Source organism: Dysidea avara, chromosome 10, assembly GCF_963678975.1.
Source record: "Dysidea avara chromosome 10, odDysAvar1.4, whole genome shotgun sequence".
In the NCBI taxonomy this organism is placed as follows: Eukaryota; Metazoa; Porifera; class Demospongiae; order Dictyoceratida; family Dysideidae; genus Dysidea; species Dysidea avara.
Window position 1 is genome coordinate 23,416,160 of NC_089281.1, and position 18,829 is coordinate 23,434,988.

The window sequence follows — 18,829 nt, forward strand, 5'->3', positions numbered from 1 at the left end:
TTGGACAAACTTTTTCAACTGGTGGAGCATCTGATTTACATGCAACAGTTGCAATTGGCTCACAGGTGCACTTGAATTGCTATAAAACACATTTAGTACATGTGTATTACAATAGTAGGAAAGAATGCAACAGCCTGTTCTATCTTATCAGTACAAAAAACAAAATCAACTTGAAATGATAATTAAAATCGCTTGTTTGGAAAAAAAGCTATCTTGAAAACTCTTGTGAATACTGTAATAGCTAAAGTCCCATTAGCTTTGGAGATTACAGCTACAGCATAACCATGAAATTTAAGTTTGTCAACTGTCATCAATGAGAACTTATTTGTTAACATTTCTGTAAAACAGATTTATCACTTACATTGTCTACCGTTCCTATCTAGTGACAAATGAGATGAATAATGTTCATGATGCAGAAAAACTACATTTGGTTGCTATAGAACATAACAAGTGTACAGCAGCTACTGAAATTTCTTGTTCTACTTCATATTCCATTATTAGGAAATCAAGGTGAACCAAAATTTTAAAAATTACTATACTCAATGCTAGGGCTCTGCGGTATTGCCAAAAACCTTTATTTGGTACATTTTAAAAATAATACCTTGGTATTACTAAATATAGGTATTGCTCTTGAATGGATACTGTACAATAAAATTAATGTTGAACAGGAATGGTATTTAGTAAGTGGCAAGGCAAAAAAAAACATTTGTACTCAGCTACCCATTCTGTAAACACATAGTTTATTCTGATGCCACAACATCTTTTTCCTTGTAACCACTATAATATATTTGATCGATATTTCGGTATCACGGTTCGGTATTATATAGTATTGTAGCTGTTAAATATAGGCAGACTGCAGAGCCCTACTCAATGCTCACTATATAGTGGGATACCATTAGTTGTTGCTAGAGTCTCTTATTTCTTGTGCCATCTGTTACAGTGTATTCATTATATAATCACCCATCAACTCCTACACATAGCAATATATAGCTTGCTCAGCAGCTCTAGTCAGTCATACATACGGATAGTTACAATAGTACAGTAGTAGTAATGGCTGCTACCAACAAGGATGTTGTGTTGGTAGTTAGTTTAGTACTATCACTAGTTAGTCTAGTTCTACTGTTTGGTGTGACTTGGTACTTCCAGTCATCACTGGATCTACTACAACAACAAGTAGAGTATGACAGGGAACTGTTGTTAAAGTTACAGGAACAAGTTAACGTGAGAACAATGGGAAATGCATGTTTTGTGTCAGTATAGTTACATATAACTATGTAGACTTCAAGAGAATTTACATACACAACTGTACTAATATTACCATTTTAAACAATAAAGACTACTTTCCATTAACAATAACTTGTACAATTAACATATTCATTATTGTTTCCTTATTCAGTCACAGACTGAGACTGTGAAGAGACAGTCAGGAAAAGACTGTCAGTGTAAAGATGGTTTACCGGGTCCTATTGGTCCTCCTGGTAAAAAGGGAAAGAAAGGAGACCAAGGAATACTTGGGGAGGAAGGACCAAAAGGAGAGGATGGTACAAGAGGAGCTCCTGGACCAAGAGGAGATCCTGGTGGTAGAGGACCAAGAGGATTAATAGGTTACCATAATTTGACAAAACATTATTGTTTAGTTATATACATAATACAGGAGACATTGGATTACGTGGACCAATAGGACAACCTGGTGATCCTGGAATAAAAGGAACTAAGGGTAATCAAGGTGACACATGTGTATATATGTACTTGAAGGTGCTCTGATAGGAGACAAGGGAGATCCTGGACCAAAAGGAGCAACACAACTGACATCTCAAGGAATGAAAGGAGAAAAGGGTAACAATGGCTTACCAGGGCCAATGGGTCCGAAAGGAGAGCAAGGTGATACACTGATACACATTCTCACACATTACATTGTTGTTAAACACATTTACTAGGATATCCTGGTGAGGCTGGACCAAGAGGACGAAGAGGTGAAATGGGATATCAAGGAATGAAAGGAGATAAAGGAGAGAAGGGTAGTAGTGGAGTTACAGGACAGAAAGGTGACAACAGGAATGGAGGAACTGTGTACATAAGATGGGGACATGACCAGTGTCCTTCAACTGCACTTTTGGTGTATAGGGGAAGAGCTGGTGGAGCAGATCGTAATCATGGTGGTGCCAGTAATCCACAATGTCTTCCACTAGACCCCAACTTTCTCACTCCTATTAATAGTGCTGCAAATGACAGAGGTCTAATGTATGGTGGAGAATACCGAACACACACTGACAGTAACAGCCATCTTCATGGAAGACATTCATATGATGTACCATGTGCGGTGTGTTATGTCACTCAACGTTCTACAGTATACATGATCCCTGCCAAGTATACTTGTCCCAGTGGATGGACCACAGAGTACTATGGCTATTTGATGTCTAACTTTTACAAGGACAGTACTTCAGAATTTACCTGTGTTGATGTTTCCCTCAAAACAGTACCTGGATCATCACACAATCATGCAGGTATGCTATTTCTTTTTGTAGAGGGAAGATGTGGATCACTTCCTTGTCCTCCATATGATGACAACAACGAGCTATCATGTGCAGTTTGTACCAAGTGATACTTCTCAATGGCTACAGTAATGGTTAAATTGATACGTACTTGAGTATTTGCATTAATTATCAAATGTTATCCACAATTCACCTTGTAAGCATTCATGTAGCTTAAGTACACTATCCTACTGTAATTTTAATCATGATTGTTATATTCTGCTATGTCTGGGTGAGGTACTAGGTTGAAAAGTTGAGACAGAAAGGTCAGTCATACATGTAAGAATGCAATGCTTGACGTGTCTTGGCTTAAATTCATTTTGCAATGTATGACATCATGCTTGTAGATGGCTTATGTCTCCTCAAAGATGGAAATGAGTGCTGCACACACCAGGGATGTGCCTAGATTTTGAATAGTGGCAGCTATATAAGAGATAAGGATGAATCCAGAATTGTGGGGACAAAAATGTGCGGTACCTTTCCAGAAGTGAATGACACAACACAAGATACAAGAAAAGCATCTTTCGGTTTCAAGTACAGGGATGTCGCATTGAACTCTGTGCATACATAATAACCACTAGTATCACAGCCAGCCATTGTTTTGGGTGTGGGTGTGGTTGTTGAAAGACACTTTTTGTAGACACTGCCAAAATTCTGACTGATAAAAGTTGGTACATATATAATGATGTAATACGTCTCGGAATAGATTAATTGTTGTAAAGGATGCATGACAACTCTGCCAGAACCCATTACAAACTTAACATTCCGCCAGCTAACAAAAACACTGGCAACTGTTAATGCACACAAAAATGACTAGTTTGCAAGACTAAATATGCGATACTTTTTAAGTTTCAGTAGTTAGTAGCAGTAGCTAAGATTAGAAAACGTCTGTTGATTGAAATTGTGAACTCTGTGCTATGCATAAATGTCTATATCTCTATAAACAATGACTACTGACGTACTATGTACATAGGTAGCACATTAACTGGTGACAACTACACTCATCATCACTTAGCAATCACATTTTCAACACTCAAGCTTGCTCAACAATACTCTTCAATACTTTTAACCATTTCATGTTAACTTGTACTAAACTCTACTCTTAGTTTCTAACCATACAAATTTATGGCGTTTACCAAAAGTTGGAATTGATTGTTATAAGGTAATTAAAAGCTGCAGTGCAGTTATTAAACAAGATACACGGTAGTGCTGTGCCCAAGAAGTCAGCACTCCACACTAGTGTGTTATTTATTAACAGGAAGAATAATAACATGATTTTTACTAGGCTGAAACGAATATTGAAATTTACCTTCGAACATTTGCTAATAAAAAGTTTGATCATTCGAAGCTTCGGTGTTAGCTTTCAAGTTACAGGTTTTCTTGTATTTACGCACATCCTTCTTAAATTTTATCCTTCTAATCCTATTTAATAAGTTTGTAAGCATTGGAAAGTGCAGGTGTTGTAAGGCTATAACTACGGTAGCAACCTAAACTGCGATGATATAAAAGTGGGCGTGGCACATGGAGATCGATTGTGCAAGATGAATGAGCAGCTGCAATAAAGATAACGACGTTTATTTGTAATTCTTTTGTAGACTATGAGTGCATTACGAAGCTTTGAAGGATACTTATATAATTCGAAGTTAACTTTACCTTCGTACCCACAAAACATTCGAAGCTTCATCCCAACCCTAATTTTTACACATAAGTAGCTCCATTCTAAATGGGAACGCTCTCCACTTCCACATACCAAAATTGGAGCTTAAATCAATCCACAAGATAAAAAAGCTTAAAAATTGGCTAATTTTCTCTTTGTGTTCTTGCTTTTTTCTTTTCTATTTGCTTGCTCTGGAATGCCCTTCACCTTCCACATACCAATAATCAATCCATGAGATACAAACGCTAACACATTGGGCTTACACTGTATTTTCTGTGTTCCCACATGAGTGCATGATCTAGATATGTAAAACATTTGCCATACCTACAGGACAAAACTACTTATGGGACCAAGTTGAAAATTGATGTGTGGATAGTCTACCCATCTCAACTTAAACCACAAGTAAACCAGAGTAACAGTCAGGGAGTTGTGATGTAAAAGCCAAAAATCTGCAAAGGAGAGATACTCTAATAGAGCAGTCACCCTTAGAGACCATTCACAACAAATTACAAGAAAATATCACAAAAATAAACAATTACAATCATTTTGCTATTTTGATAGAAAAGAAAATAACAGCCCTAAAGTCTGTCATGGGCTGCTAATACCAGTCATTTATATAATTTTCATAGCTTTGGTTGTTTTGATATTGAGTACACATTTACTTGGTAAAAAGCCGCAGTGTGTATTACCTTAGTTCTATTAGAAATTTAATTACCACCATTTGAAGCTTGAAAACAATGTTGCAGCTCTTATTTTCAAAATCGTCCATTACACCACTCGAGTGTGGCTACTATTGAAGGTGCGGCATTACATGTAAATGTGGTAGATTAAATACACAACTTACAGCGATGGTTGACTAGTAAAATATAATATTAGAGACAGTTTATTAAAGCGTCCACACCAGTACAAGATACACTAACCTGCTGTAGTGCTTCTAACAGTGAAGAAGATAGTAGTTGGGTCATCAAATGTTTGTCCTTCTTTGAGGTATGTCCTGTTTGAGATAAAACAATGACAAAGGCAATAGCTACAGATTCACTGTACATGCAACCTCTCCAAACCTGGCAACCCCAACAAAAATTCTCCAAAACAAATGTCCAGGTAATCCCTTTACTAGTATATTCAGTTTGGGAGTTTTTCAACCAAATTAAAAAACAAAATGGTCCTGGCAAAGTGAGACTAACTAATGTTGTTGATTTTAAAAATGATCTTAATTACTCTAATAAAATATACACAAACACACAAAATCATGCTAGATGAATAGTAATTAATACTGCGGATCTATTGTACATCTTAATAGTGTTATTATATGTAGGCCCTACACAGTTCTAATAGAGATTACAACCACCTTCTCCAAAGCCGTCAATTTCTATTCACAAGTTCATCCTCCACGTACACAGTGGGTTTACAACAACAAGAAACAAAAGAAAGTTCTTCATCGCTGGAACAATTAACAATTAAGTACAAAAAACATAAAAATGTATTTTTTGATTTACAACAGAATAATGTGGAACTTTATTTATTTGCAAAATTAGACTTTAGTTGGTACAAGAAACTTCGCACGCACGCAAATTTGTTCCATAGGTAGCTGGATTTTTTAAGTAAATGATTTTAAAATCCTATGCAATTGTGAACTTGTTTAGTCTACACACCTTTTATTGTAACAGATGTTTGTGTAGTCCTTGCCACTGAACCATAACTGAAAAACCTGATTCACCCACTTTACATTATAGCCAACACACTACAGATTATCATGAACCACGATATTGGGTTTATAATAAGGATCGCCCATGCTTTTTTGTAAAAACTCTAATAGAACACACACACCCAAAAACCACCTTGGAAAGCATCCCCCAACTCAAAACAGCCCTTAGTGGTTATTTGTAATGAGTATTGGTCCACTAGTAAGTATCAAGTAAAAAGGAAACAGTATGTATATTTGGGACAAAACTGAAATTTGCCGTTTTGTTCGTATTATTCTTCATATTACTCATAATATTATTATTTTGTTTCACTCACGTACAGCAAAAGTTATCCACTTTTTCGTGCTAAAAACTATATAGCCATGCTTCCTCATGTCCATGGCCTATTTTTGATTTCGTTTTCGGATGGAAACAGTCCAAACCGGGCCATTTCTTCTTGCCAAAATGCCATTACGTACGAGAAGCCATACAAGATCGCACTCAGAGTTGTTTTTTTGGTGTGTGCACTGCTTGTGGCTAATAGAATCTGTCTTTATTAAACTCAGTATAGGCCAGGAAGCTTAATCTGTGCTGAAGACTTTGTTGCAAGGTGGTTTTTTTTGCTTTGTGATTGTTGTACGTGGGTGGGTTATCCAGATTAAGTACTCTAATAGAGCAGTCACGTAAATACTCTAATAATGCAGTCAAGTGTATAACAACAATCCTTGCACTGAATTTGACAGCTATTAACCCTTAAACGCGCATAAGCCTATATATAGGCAGATTACGCATGCCCTGGAAAACGCATAAGCCTATATATAGGCTTTTACGCATGGCTGTAAACAAAGCACTATAACTTTCGAAGCGTTCATCGTATGGCTTTGTAATTTGTGCCATTCTACTCGTGATGTAATAAGCATTAAAATGATACCTAGGGGTTTACCCTACGACCAAAGTATAGGAACTAAAACTTGCCGTGAAAATAGTTCTTAGCAAAGAACTACAAAAATGTGTTACATACCTTTAGAAAATGATCCATAACTCTTTGCCAGTTGGTCCGAATCGCTGCAAACAAGTACTAGTTGAATTGCCATGCCATATACAGCTCACGTGATTAAACCCACAATCAATACGACAGGCAAGACGAAGAATGTGCTGTTGCGATAAAGTGAGACGTTATTCTTCTTCGCTTTATAACTAGTAAGCCTTTGTTGTTACAGTGGTTACTTAGCTTTCCCCAAGTAGGCCAATGAATAAGCTTTCTATTGATATCTCGTTTTAGGCTAATAGAGTTAGGAAAGGCTATCTTGCCTCACCATATAAGTTTGCTTTGTCTAAACACGTATTCCTTAAAAGTTATGTGCGCATTTACGGCTAAAGTTTCATGCGCATTTAAGGGTTAAAGGCACCAGTAATGTGTATTCTAGCTCATATTAGGAGACTCTCATTCTGTATGCAGATTACAATTTGATCAGTTTCATGTGTGTTCTGAAACGTTGACGGCTCTACTATGCAGAATGCAAAATTACACTATTCACAACAGTTCATTATCAAGAAAAGAAATCCATAATCCATTAATGGATTAATAAAAAGTACACAAACTAGATGAATAAAAAATTGGAAATTTTAAAATAGGAATAGGGATCACTGAAAAAAGCCACAAAACAAGAAGGGATCGCTGGGATGGTAATGTAAACCACAAATCCCTATTTTGACTCGTTTCAAAATGACAGAGCATGTAACTAAAGGTTTATGACAGAGAGTCAAAATAGGGATTTGTGGTTTACATTACCACCCTAGCGATCCTTCTTGTTTCGTGGCTTTTTTCAGCGATCCCTATTCCTATTTTAAAATTTCCAATTTTTTATTCATCTTCATATACATAATCATGATGAGTATACACCTACCATGAAGCAGTTGACACATTTGATCCAATGTGAAACCAGGAGGCACCCAAATTGTTGCTCACATAAAGCTACAATATGGCAAGAGATAATGAGAATTAAGTGGTGAACATAAATACCCCAATAAAATGGGTTGAAATTACAGCAGAACCTTATTAGTTACTGCTCTACATGAACGTGCACATTTTTCGTCACACAGAATGTAGTACTGTAATAGGGATCGTGAAAATTTGAGTTTTCTTGCAAAAATATCAACTATCTTTGTAATGCATTGGAAGCATTGGTTTGGTATAGACCACCACTAGGGTGTGGTCTCGCAAAAAAGCTGTTGCGGCTTTTTGGATTTATGGGAAAAAGTGAGGATAAAATGTATTGTTGTAAAAACCATCCTTAAGCAGATTAACTCACCACAGTACAAGGACGTTGTGTACTTTTACTTAGTAACTTACCTTATCATCTGACTTCGGCAATTTTTCTAGCATAGAACAGATACACTTTTGCCCTCAAAAATTTCATGCACGTGATTTTATGGAGGACCACATCACAGTCTATATACGTAAACCCAAAAGTGTTTTCAGTGTGACCTGAAAAACTTCTGACACATAAACTGTTATGATATACATGTATTCAGTGAAAGTTTTTACTGACTAACTAACTAACTAACTTCCTGTCAGATAAAATAATGGTTACCACTACAGGCTTCATTTTGTCTTGGACATTGCTACAGATGCCTTTTGGTATACCACAGCAGAAAGTACGTTAGTATATACAATGTCTTGGACTTACCTTCATTACGTATCAGTAATTCAACACACACACACACACACACACACACACACACACACACACACACACACACACACACACACACACACACACACACGCATGCACACACACACACACACACGCACGCACACACACACACAACTTGAGATACAATGAAATTTTCAGCTATCTGAATGCCAATACTGCATAGCATACACTACAATTAATGTTTGAATCCTCAGTTCAGCAGCTCAGAATAAATTGTGCATAAACAATTTTAACTACACAGTATGGTTAGTAACAAAAGCGTCTAGACACTGCAAGGTCAAGGTGTTATACTTTGCAGCATTTTATGGGTTCCTAATAGCATACACATCAAACACACTCACCTTGTTACCACCTGTAGATGTGGTATCTCTGCAGAACACATAGTTAGGACTACTTGCTGCTGAATAACTTAAGGAGACTATACTTGGATCAAACCCCAAATTATATGTAGTATAAGAATCTCCTTCATCAGTAGTGACATAGAAACGATCACGAACCAAATCTTTGAAGATGATCTACATAATGGCAAAGGAGAAATACTAATACTAGTAGTTGTGGTAAAACAACCAATTTCAGAGTGAAACAAATACTAACTGCCTCCTTGCACACAATTCTAACTAAGTGTAGCTGTCAGTATTTCCACAATATTTTCCTCCTCACCATAGTGTAGTTAAATAAGCAAGTGTTCACTTAGAATTACTAATATCACAGCTTTTACATTAGCTCCAGGGTGCAAGCAAACTTTGGTATTGTGCCCAGCTGGGACAGCAAAAATAGCATAAAGGTAGTTTGGGTGCAATGCTTGAGTTTCTTGACTTAGTACAATACTGGATGGCCAATCAAAACCAAGGATTTAAAAGTGCACATGAACTTAGCTACTGTATTAGTGGACTACACTTTGTAATGGAATTTTTGTGCTAAAATTTCATACTTGATCCATTAGAATAAAAGCTATGATAGGGATAGAACAACTATAATTGGATTATACCCATAATCACATTAGTATTTAGTAACTGGATAATATCATAACCACAACCTATAATCATAGAATGTGGATAGTCAGTGCTATATATATATATAAACCATTGTGGTAGGTAGCTAAAAATAACTTGTGGAGTCAATGTTCTGTGGTTTATACATGTCAAATACCTTAAAAGAAAGACATCACAATCCATGCCAAACAATACCATAATTGATAACAATATCATATATGGAGTGATTTAGTGTGTCAGATGTTAAACATCCCATGATTTTTGTAACACTCCTGAAAATAGGACTAATATAATGCGCCCTGCGCAGGTATGTATTATATTTTACACACTTCCTCTGGTAGTGACTATTAAACACAAAACTACTATAAAGAACAGTACTAAAATCCTCCAATTGTCCTACAGACATCTACAATAGACGGTTACGCTACATGGGAAATAGGTATAAATGATTTGTATCTACACAAAACTAGTTGTCACATTTCTCCTTTTACATCAACCTTGTAGTTATAATGGAAGCCCTTCAAGGGTTAATTATTTGGTCATACATCCAAGTACACACAGACATTCACACAAACCTTCACATTATCCTTTGAGACGTAATACCAATGGGCCACTGCATCAGATGGAAACTTGTCAGTTTCATTCTGAAATGTTACCCCATAATCTTTTGATCTGTGCACAGAATAAACAGCAATATATACAACATCTTCACATACCTGAAACCTTACATGGCCAACATAAACATTAACCCATTCATTAACTTCCTCTGAACACTAATTTTTCAGATAGTGATCATATTGCTACAACATACCACGGTTTTGTCCAGAAAAGTTATGATATATATGTGGTAAAATACACCTTGTAAGTTCATCGCAAATTTCACAATAGAACTCAACACACTGATACAATGTATAATCCACACACTCTGAACCAAAAACGACCTGATTATCTAAGGTTCCCAATTTCCCATGTCATACAGTGTCTTTTCGGGGGGGGGACCAAACTGCATAAATGGTGTCCTCGTTCTCACTAATGTACTATGAGGTAACAGTGCTAACAAACAGTGGTATGTGTGAATTTAGTAATAGTTTTGTGGTTGCCAGTATGGAGAAATAGTAACACAATTATCATACCAAATATGAAATTATCTATCATGAATAAAAGTACCCACCAAACAACATGTTTGCCACTAGTTTCAGTAACCTGTGTTATATTATTTAGTACCTTGAATAAATGCTGGGTCCTAAAGGAAGGGCAGTGGTGCTACCTTAATGAAAGGTCTTGTACAAGATTACAATGGCTTATTGAGGCCTACAACTAAGGCCAGGCAAACTTGATTACTTGTTTCTCATCCACAAAAATTGGATTTCCATGCAGGAGGGAGATCATTTTTTATTATTCATTATTAGAGATAATACTCCAAATCAAAGCTGTACATTACTATAAAGGTTAGATAAAGCCTTTAAGAACTATGTAGTACTTACATTTTACCACCATTTCTGAGGAGCAAGTGCAGTAAATGATGGCCAGCCTTCTTAGCATCAAAATACATGTGCACATGATTGATAACAGCAATAATGAAATTAGAGGCGGTAGGTAAAAATGGATGAGAAACAATTAATCAAGTTTGCCTGGCCTAATAGAACTATGTCAACAGCTGAGCAACAGGATTTTTCAGCTGCTTCAAATGCCTGGGTGTCAGCTATATGTATTTATAAATACAGTATACACACAGAGAAAATACTATGCTATAGTCACTACAATGCTGTGTGTTGAAACACCTGCGGCCAAAATAAAATTGATCAATTTATTAATCAAGATGTTTTCTTATAGTGAATGCAAATGGTACAATTGTGGAAGTGTACAAGTGACTATGAAGCCAGTATTACATTCACCTCCACAAAAAGCTCTCCGTAGTTCTGCCATATAGTCCACCAACAGTTCTCTTCGTTAGAATGAAGATGTTCTGAAATCATACAAATGTGATGGGACGGCCATTTAGAAGTCACTGCTACAACGCTCACCTCGGAAGGGTAGCCACTCCAATGTACTACCGCAACATTATGATTATCACCAATAAGCTTGGCAGTCACTCCGATGTGGGAGGCATTACTAAACGTTTGCCTCTTGTTCCTGAACAAAGACAGCGGCAGACCACCTGGCGGTATCTCGATCACTTGCGGCTCTATTCCCTTCAGCTTCGGTACAGAAATCGTTCTCAATCCTTCTGTTAGTACTGCATAACCAAGCAGGAGTAACACCAGCAGTCCAGGATGACTACTAATTGATGGATTGTTGCGCCTGTTAGCCATTTTGCGTCAAAATTCAAGGAATTCCCCTCTGACGATCACGTGACACTTTGTGAAGGTGCATGTATATAAATCTCTGCGATAATAGAAGACGCGTTATTATCCCTGCTGGCTGGTGTGGCAGTATTCGTGTGATTTTAGATTTGACTTTACCTTGGAACCAGTGCTTTGGAATTAGTTACTAGACTGGGTTCATTAGCAACGAGTAGCAACGACTTTGGAAACGATTGATGTGAGTATATCAACTATGTTGTTGATGTACGCACCGATTATTATGTCATGTTCCAATGGAAAAAGTGGCCCAGTTCGCACATACTGTAAGCATTCCTGAGATTTGTCAAGTATAGATCCCTCTAGCAATGTGTCAATTGCAGAAGCGCATAAAGCGGCACCCACGTGATTCTGTTCATTTAGTAACAAGTTACATAGCTATATGTATTGTATGCATGTCTTTCACTGCATGTGTCAATTCCTGCATGGAGATTTTAGACACCGGCGGTAAATACATTGAATTTGCTGAGTTGTGATTGTACTGACTGACAAATCAAGTGTATGCACCTCTGCACGAGGGGTCACCAACTCACGAAAAAGTGGTACGGATTTCAAAATCTTGAACAAATTTCTCAAGATTTCACGGGTTTCAAAAGATTTCACAAAATCGAACGAGAGCTGCAAAATCTGATTTTAAATTACAGGTTGGTGTAGAGTGATAAGTTCTGAAATCACCAAAAAGTAGTGAGAGAAAGAAACAGAAGTTCAGCAGGCATGTAAGAGCAAAGCCTCACGAAATTGAGAGGAATTGTGAAGCCATATAAAACCAGGAGTAAAGCCTAGGCATAACTATTAAATGAAACCTTACAAAACCAGGAGCAACTCGCAGCTGAAGCCCTATAAACCAGGAAAAGGCCAATCATTCAGGGGAAATCCCGTGCGAAACCCCTCAAAACCAGGAACAACTGTCAAAGCTCTATCTGGTGTGAAACCCCACAAAACCAGGAGCATCTCAGTGTATGCTTAAGTTGCTTTTGTAGTTGGTGTGTTGCTAAGTTTATGAAGTTTTGCTAAGTTTATGTTGCTAAGTTTGCAGTTTGCTAAGTAAATCCATTCTTACTTTTGTGCAGGAGAAGTTTGCATGAATTCCCCAGGTTTTGTTTGGCTTCTTTCCCACAGCTCCTGTTTTTTTTGGCTTCCACAACTCGCTTAATATAAATCGGCTTCTTTCCCACAACTCCTGGTTTTGTTTGGCTTCCACAACTCGCTTAATGCAAATCTGAAACGGAGAGGAACATCGGATTTCATTCTCAATTAGATTCTCTCCTGGTTTTGTATGGCTTCTTTCCCACAGCTCCTGGTTTTGTTTGGCTTCCACAGCTCGCTTAATACAAATCCAAAACGGAGCGGAACATTCTCAATTCGATTCTCTCCTGGTTTTGTATGGCTTCTTTCTCACAGCTCCTGGTTTTGTTTGGCTTCCACAACTTGCTTGATACAAATCCGAGGCGGAGCGGAACATCGGATTTCATTCTTACGTTTGTGCAGGAGCAATCTACATAGATTCTCCTGGTTTTGTGTGGCTTCTTTCCCACAGCTCCTGGTTTTGTTTGGCTTCCACAACTCGCTTAATACAAATTCGAAACGGAGCGGAACATCGGATTTTATCGATATACTTTTGGACAGTTTGCATGGATTCTCTCCTGGTTTATGTGGCTTCTTTCCCACAACTCCTGCTTTATTTGGCTTCCACAACTCGCTTAATAATATAAATCCGAAACGGAGCGGAACATCGGATTTCATTCTCTCCTGGTTTGTGCGACTTTTTTCCCACAGCTCCTGGTTTTGTGCGGCTTCCACAACTTGATTATACAAATCCGAAGCGGAGCGGAACATCGGATTTCATTCTTACTTTTGTGCAGGAGCAGTTGAGTGTAAGCTACGGTACCAGAACGAGTATAGAATCAGAATCACGATAACAACATAAGATTTCGTATTTCAGGCAGGATTTTACTGGAGGTGTACGAGATTTCGAAGCAGTTGGTGACCCCTCGCCTCTGCATACCTGTCTGCTCCTATGTGAGCAAAATTCACAATACTTCATTCTAGGATAGCGATTCTGGAATTCATTTACATAAATTTTCTTCCATTGAAGATTTGGCACAATCAATTTGCTGCCGTACAAGCAGATTGATCAACCAATTGTATTGTTATTACGGTTTCTAGGGGCAAGGAATATGATGGTGCTGCTAGTTAAATATCTTTGTGTGGTAGATTATTTTGCAATATATTTACCATAATTTTATGTTCTCTTTGCAAGAAACAACCCAGCACATTTTAGTTACACCAAGGTGAACATTTTTGTCCATGTACATAGATTTCAATATTAGTATAGTAAAAGTCAGCAAATTTACAACACAAGTAGCTTATCTGTTTGGTGCATCATTTTGGTAGCTATCATGGAGCTGTATGAGCAACTATGAATCAACAGTACAACTTACTAATTTGCATGCACTTTGTGTTTTTGGGTGGAGGTGATACAGAGTGTTTGCACTCAACCATGTGTTTGTTGTTTTGTCATCTGTAAGAATGCAACTATTTAGTGGTGAGAAGTGACCTTTATTCAGAGGGTCTTACAAGTAAGAGTGCACTGTGCTCCATGTACTAAATCAGAAATTAGAAGTTCAAAATGTTTTTGCAAAGCTGAGCTATACAATTGAACTGCAGACTTTTATCAATGTAAAGATATGGACCTTTTTGAAAGGACAAAATTGCCTATAATTCCACTATCCTATGACAGATTTTAAAAATAAGTGTTTGTGAGATCCTCAAAATAGCGTAAGCGATCGATTGTCGACTACTATTCAATTATACTCCACGAAGCCAATATCATTCAACCCACGGCACAGTTTATTAGTTTAACATCACTGCAAGTGTAAGTAGAATCTGTGCCCCATGATCATCATCAATATTATGTCATCTTAGCAATATTATGTGAAGTAGTTATTGGATTTGGTTTTCCATTCTTCCTACTCTTCCAACGATATTTAACTTGTCATTACAACATCAACTTTATGAGTATCAGGCCAATAATAGATCAGCTACAGTCATGCTACAAAGACAAGTGCTACTGGTTTTCTGCATACTATCTGATATGTCGACAAGTGATCTATGGCATTGATATTTTTTGTGACTTTCTACTTGGATTTTGGATGCTTAAAGACGAATATACATTTGCAAAGTTTATTACGCTGCTGGCTGTGTGCAGTGTTATTATGGTGGTTCACATATGGTTCCAGCCGTATAGACTAAGAAGCATAAATCTGTTGGATGGTGCTATATTACTTTCATTGTTGCTTCTGCTTATTAGTAGCTTAGATGGAAATGGCTGGCGATGTTCTCCCACATTTTGGATCCTTCCCTTGGTTCTCTTTATTAACTGTTTGGCTTATTCTACTAAGATACAACATGTGGTGGTCCTTAGCAGTGTGTTTGGTCTCATTTTTGTGGTTAATATGACAGCATTGTGGCCTCAAATACCAATAATATACATAGATAATCGATTGAGGATGGGAATTACTTTTATACTATTTCTAACAGTTTTAGCATGTTTCTTTGTAACATACATCCTGTATGTGATAAAGAATGTGGTAAAGAGTGTGATAAAGAATTTTAATAGGCCAAATGATGAAGTTATCCCTTTGGTAGCTGATGGTGTTCAGAACAATAGTGATGAAGATGACAGTGACTGACAGGTAAAATTAACTTTTAGCATATACATCCTTACAGTAGGTAGTTTATAGTAGGGATAGCCTATATTTAATGCTCTCACCTAAACAAATTAGAAATTAATTATTTTACAAGAAGGATAGGTCCACTAGTGCGTATAAAGTAAAGAGGAACCAATGAAAGTACTAATGCCGAAATTTGCCACATTGTTCAATTTATTACTTTATAACTGATCTACAGAAAATTCTGTTCACTTTTTGGAGATAAAAACTACAAAGCCTTTCTTCCTATGTGGTTCTCCATGTCCATGATCTGTTTATAAGTGCAAATTGTGATGATTTTTGAAACAATAATTGGTTCTTTTAGGGTCATTGAGTAGCTGTCAAACAAGTCAGCAAGACAAACCATCAAATTCTAGAACTACAATGGAGCATTTCAAACCATTAAATTATGTCGATATTCGGACTCAATGGAGATAGTACAGACTAAGGAAACTATGGCATTTTGATACTAAATAGAGTAATTTCAAATGTTAGGTTCTAGAGGGTTTGAAATGCTCCATTATAGTAGTACTAGAGTGGTTGATCTTGCTGACTTGTTTGACTCTGTCTTTTTCAGCGATCCCTGTTATTTAATGTTTTAAAATTATTTTTACACTACTAGTGTCATCAAAATCTATGAATAGTGTAATACTGTGCTTACATCCAGGCTCAATGTTTCTCTAAGTTTTACATGTATATGTTTCATCATCAAGGTCTTGTTCTACGGTTATTGCTGTGGAGATTGTCTGATCCAGTTCTTCCAGTTGGGTCTTCTTTGCTAATAACTGGCTTAGTATGAGATCGATGCTGCTTTGCAAATCGATAGAGGAGTGACTTGGTCATCAGCATCAGTAATTGCTTGAGCTTTGCTTAGAAGCTTCACAACAAATGAACGTCCACCGCATCTGGATGCTCAGGTGCATTGATGGGTGTCCATAGCCATTATAATCCGTGGTCTGATGACCAAAATATGATAGATAGTTTGAAGTACACTAGATTTGATAATGAATGATTAATTTGGTATGGACGATCCACATGTATCTACAAGCCGTTACATGTGTTCACATTTACTGTATCATGAAATGCACTAATAAGACCAATGTACACATCATTACATAATAGTTATGTTACTAGTTCTTGACGTATATCTACGTTTTGTTCTTTTTGATGCCTCGTGCAAAATTTGTAGTCCAAGTTAAAGACAGCTTTGAAGTTTACTTTGTTTGCATGGTTGTTGGAGTTTAGAGTTGTTTGAATATGATCATTTTTATTGAAGTATTAGTTCTTATCACCAGATTCACAAACTGTAGCTAACTACTGAAACATTTGCGTGAGTAACTTATGCAAATAATAACACTTGCAGCCAATTTTTTTTGTTTGTCAACCACTATCAATCTTAATGTTTTATTCAACACAAATAAATCAAACCTTTAGAACTATGTATGTAGCTACAGTTCACGGAAATGCAAAAGTTTATTTCATGCAATCGTTTACAACTCACAGTATTCCATTCTTTATGCTTTGCACCACAAAGTTTTGGAATCAAGTTACTTTGTAAGTTTATGCATATAAATTTCAAGCAGTTATAGAGAGCTATTACTTGGTAAAGTGACATAAATTTTTTTGTCTCATTGTTAGATATAATAAGTCATTTACTTTTCATATTCTTTAGATGTCATGAAATAGATTCTGCTGCTGGAAATAACTGCACCATTATATATCTATGTAAGAGAGCTGTTTTATTATTTAGCTATAGATTTAATTGTTTTGTAGTTACCTAAGTCCCTCCACTTTATAGCGCTGATCACTCTGTAATCTTGTCATCTAACTGCATACATGCACCTATTATGTACGTATATGCATCTTGTACACCATACAGTGTACCTACGAAACTAGTGTGTACTGATGTATTTAACATGTATACGTACTTATTCTGTGTGCATAACTATATATTCATATACACAGCATTGTTAGGCACCACATCACACATTTTAAGATTTTCCATACCAACATGCTTACATCATGCATTCTGACAGTACTAAAAGTCAGCACCAGCTCTTATAACATCACGGTAGTATATACCACACAGTATAAGTATGGCTATTGCATTCTACTTGGTAAGTGACAGTGCGACAACTTTAACCCTTACATTCTATTTCTGTATGCGTTGTTTATTTTCAGTTGTATTTATAATGTGTTCCTCTGGGTAAGGAAGAAATATGGCTGTAAGATTATCAAATCAAATCATTCTCCTGTTATAATAGATTCTATATTGCAAAACATGATGGGCACGATGGAAAAGTCTTTGTGAAACAGAAAATAATCTATTGAATTTCATCCAATCCAAAATTACATCCGATACTCATAAATTCATATTTCTAGCTAAGATTATATTATATGCTCTAGTGTGGTGTAATTTGTGCATATTCAGACTTTAAAAGAACAACATTAACACTGTCAATGCATGGCCAGTAATACATGCATACTTTATTTAGGATGAAGTGTTAGCTAGCATCGTAATTTTGTAAAAGAAAGAAAATTAAGTATAGGTAAACTACAATGCTTATGAATGCATCCTAACCTGCAGCAGCTGCTGATGTATGAAGACAAACCAATGTACTCCTACATATTATTTCATGATTAAAGATAGGTTTTATGTCATCAAAGGAAGCAGCCAGGCATGTGCTCTATATACACATTTTACAATAGACATGCATAGCTAAGCTATTGTGAAAATACAGTGAAGTAGTTTTAACTACATTTTCTTAGTACAATACTTAGCTGAATTCAAACAATACATTAGTATACTTTTAGTAAGATTCCCCTTAAAATGAATGACACCTGTCAAAAGACTCAAAATGTTGACATTAAGAACCACTATAGAAATATCATATACAACGAAAATTACTAACATCAAATCCAGTGTTAAAAACAAGAAAACACTTACAGAAGGCCAAATATTGAATTTGAATTAAAAAAGTCCAAAACCTATAGCTAGCTGACATCCAAACTGCCAGCCTACAGCTACCTGACCACAATTTCAAGACTAGAGGCCAGCTACAGATGAAGCAGCTCATGGCAACCTTATCATGCCACAATAACAAACTCACCTGTGGCAGCATGTAGCCTTTTCTGGTTCCATCAAGTTTCTGCACTATGCAGTCCTCTTCTTCATGCAAG

At 36.6% G+C, this 18,829-nt stretch overlaps 2 protein-coding genes and 1 long non-coding RNA gene across 4 annotated transcripts in view; 2 read left to right on the plus strand and 1 right to left on the minus strand.

Moving 5' to 3' along the window:
* The window catches only part of LOC136268110 (VPS10 domain-containing receptor SorCS2-like), a 36,054-nt gene extending 24,122 nt beyond the window's left edge, over window positions 1–11,932 (minus strand). Inside the window, exons 1-6 of the mRNA XM_066063341.1 lie at window positions 11,604–11,932; window positions 11,475–11,545; window positions 10,155–10,251; window positions 8,929–9,102; window positions 7,778–7,845; window positions 5,109–5,182 (exon numbers count right to left, since the gene is read on the minus strand). Of these exons, the coding sequence (XP_065919413.1) occupies window positions 5,109–5,182; window positions 7,778–7,845; window positions 8,929–9,102; window positions 10,155–10,251; window positions 11,475–11,545; window positions 11,604–11,891 (772 nt within the window). The 5' untranslated portion in view covers window positions 11,892–11,932. The remainder of the gene's footprint in view (window positions 1–5,108; window positions 5,183–7,777; window positions 7,846–8,928; window positions 9,103–10,154; window positions 10,252–11,474; window positions 11,546–11,603) is intronic.
* Window positions 994–2,772, plus strand: LOC136268744 (short-chain collagen C4-like). Its single transcript, XM_066064205.1, has 5 exons — window positions 994–1,221; window positions 1,397–1,604; window positions 1,655–1,717; window positions 1,768–1,881; window positions 1,938–2,772. Exons 1-5 carry the CDS (start codon window positions 1,051–1,053, stop codon window positions 2,600–2,602), a joined length of 1,221 nt encoding a protein of 406 aa, XP_065920277.1. The 5' UTR covers window positions 994–1,050; the 3' UTR covers window positions 2,603–2,772.
* Window positions 11,778–17,595, plus strand: LOC136268111 (uncharacterized). Of its 2 annotated transcripts, none has more exons than XR_010706873.1 (2): window positions 11,778–12,120; window positions 17,322–17,595. It is a non-coding gene; the product is annotated as an uncharacterized lncRNA (long non-coding RNA). The 2 variants fall into 2 exon arrangements; XR_010706874.1 differs by lacking the exon at window positions 11,778–12,120 and adding an exon at window positions 14,839–15,634.
* The last annotated feature ends 1,234 nt before the right edge of the window (window positions 17,596–18,829 follow it).

Coding starts and splice junctions, on each gene's coding strand:
- LOC136268744 (XM_066064205.1), top strand. CDS start 1,051: ATGGCTGCTACCAACAAGGATGTTGTGTTGGTAGTTAGTTTAGTACTA. Junction 1,605..1,654: donor AGGACCAAGAGGATTAATAG/GTTACCATAATT, acceptor TACATAATACAG/GAGACATTGGATTACGTGGA. Junction 1,718..1,767: donor TGGAATAAAAGGAACTAAGG/GTAATCAAGGTG, acceptor GTGCTCTGATAG/GAGACAAGGGAGATCCTGGA.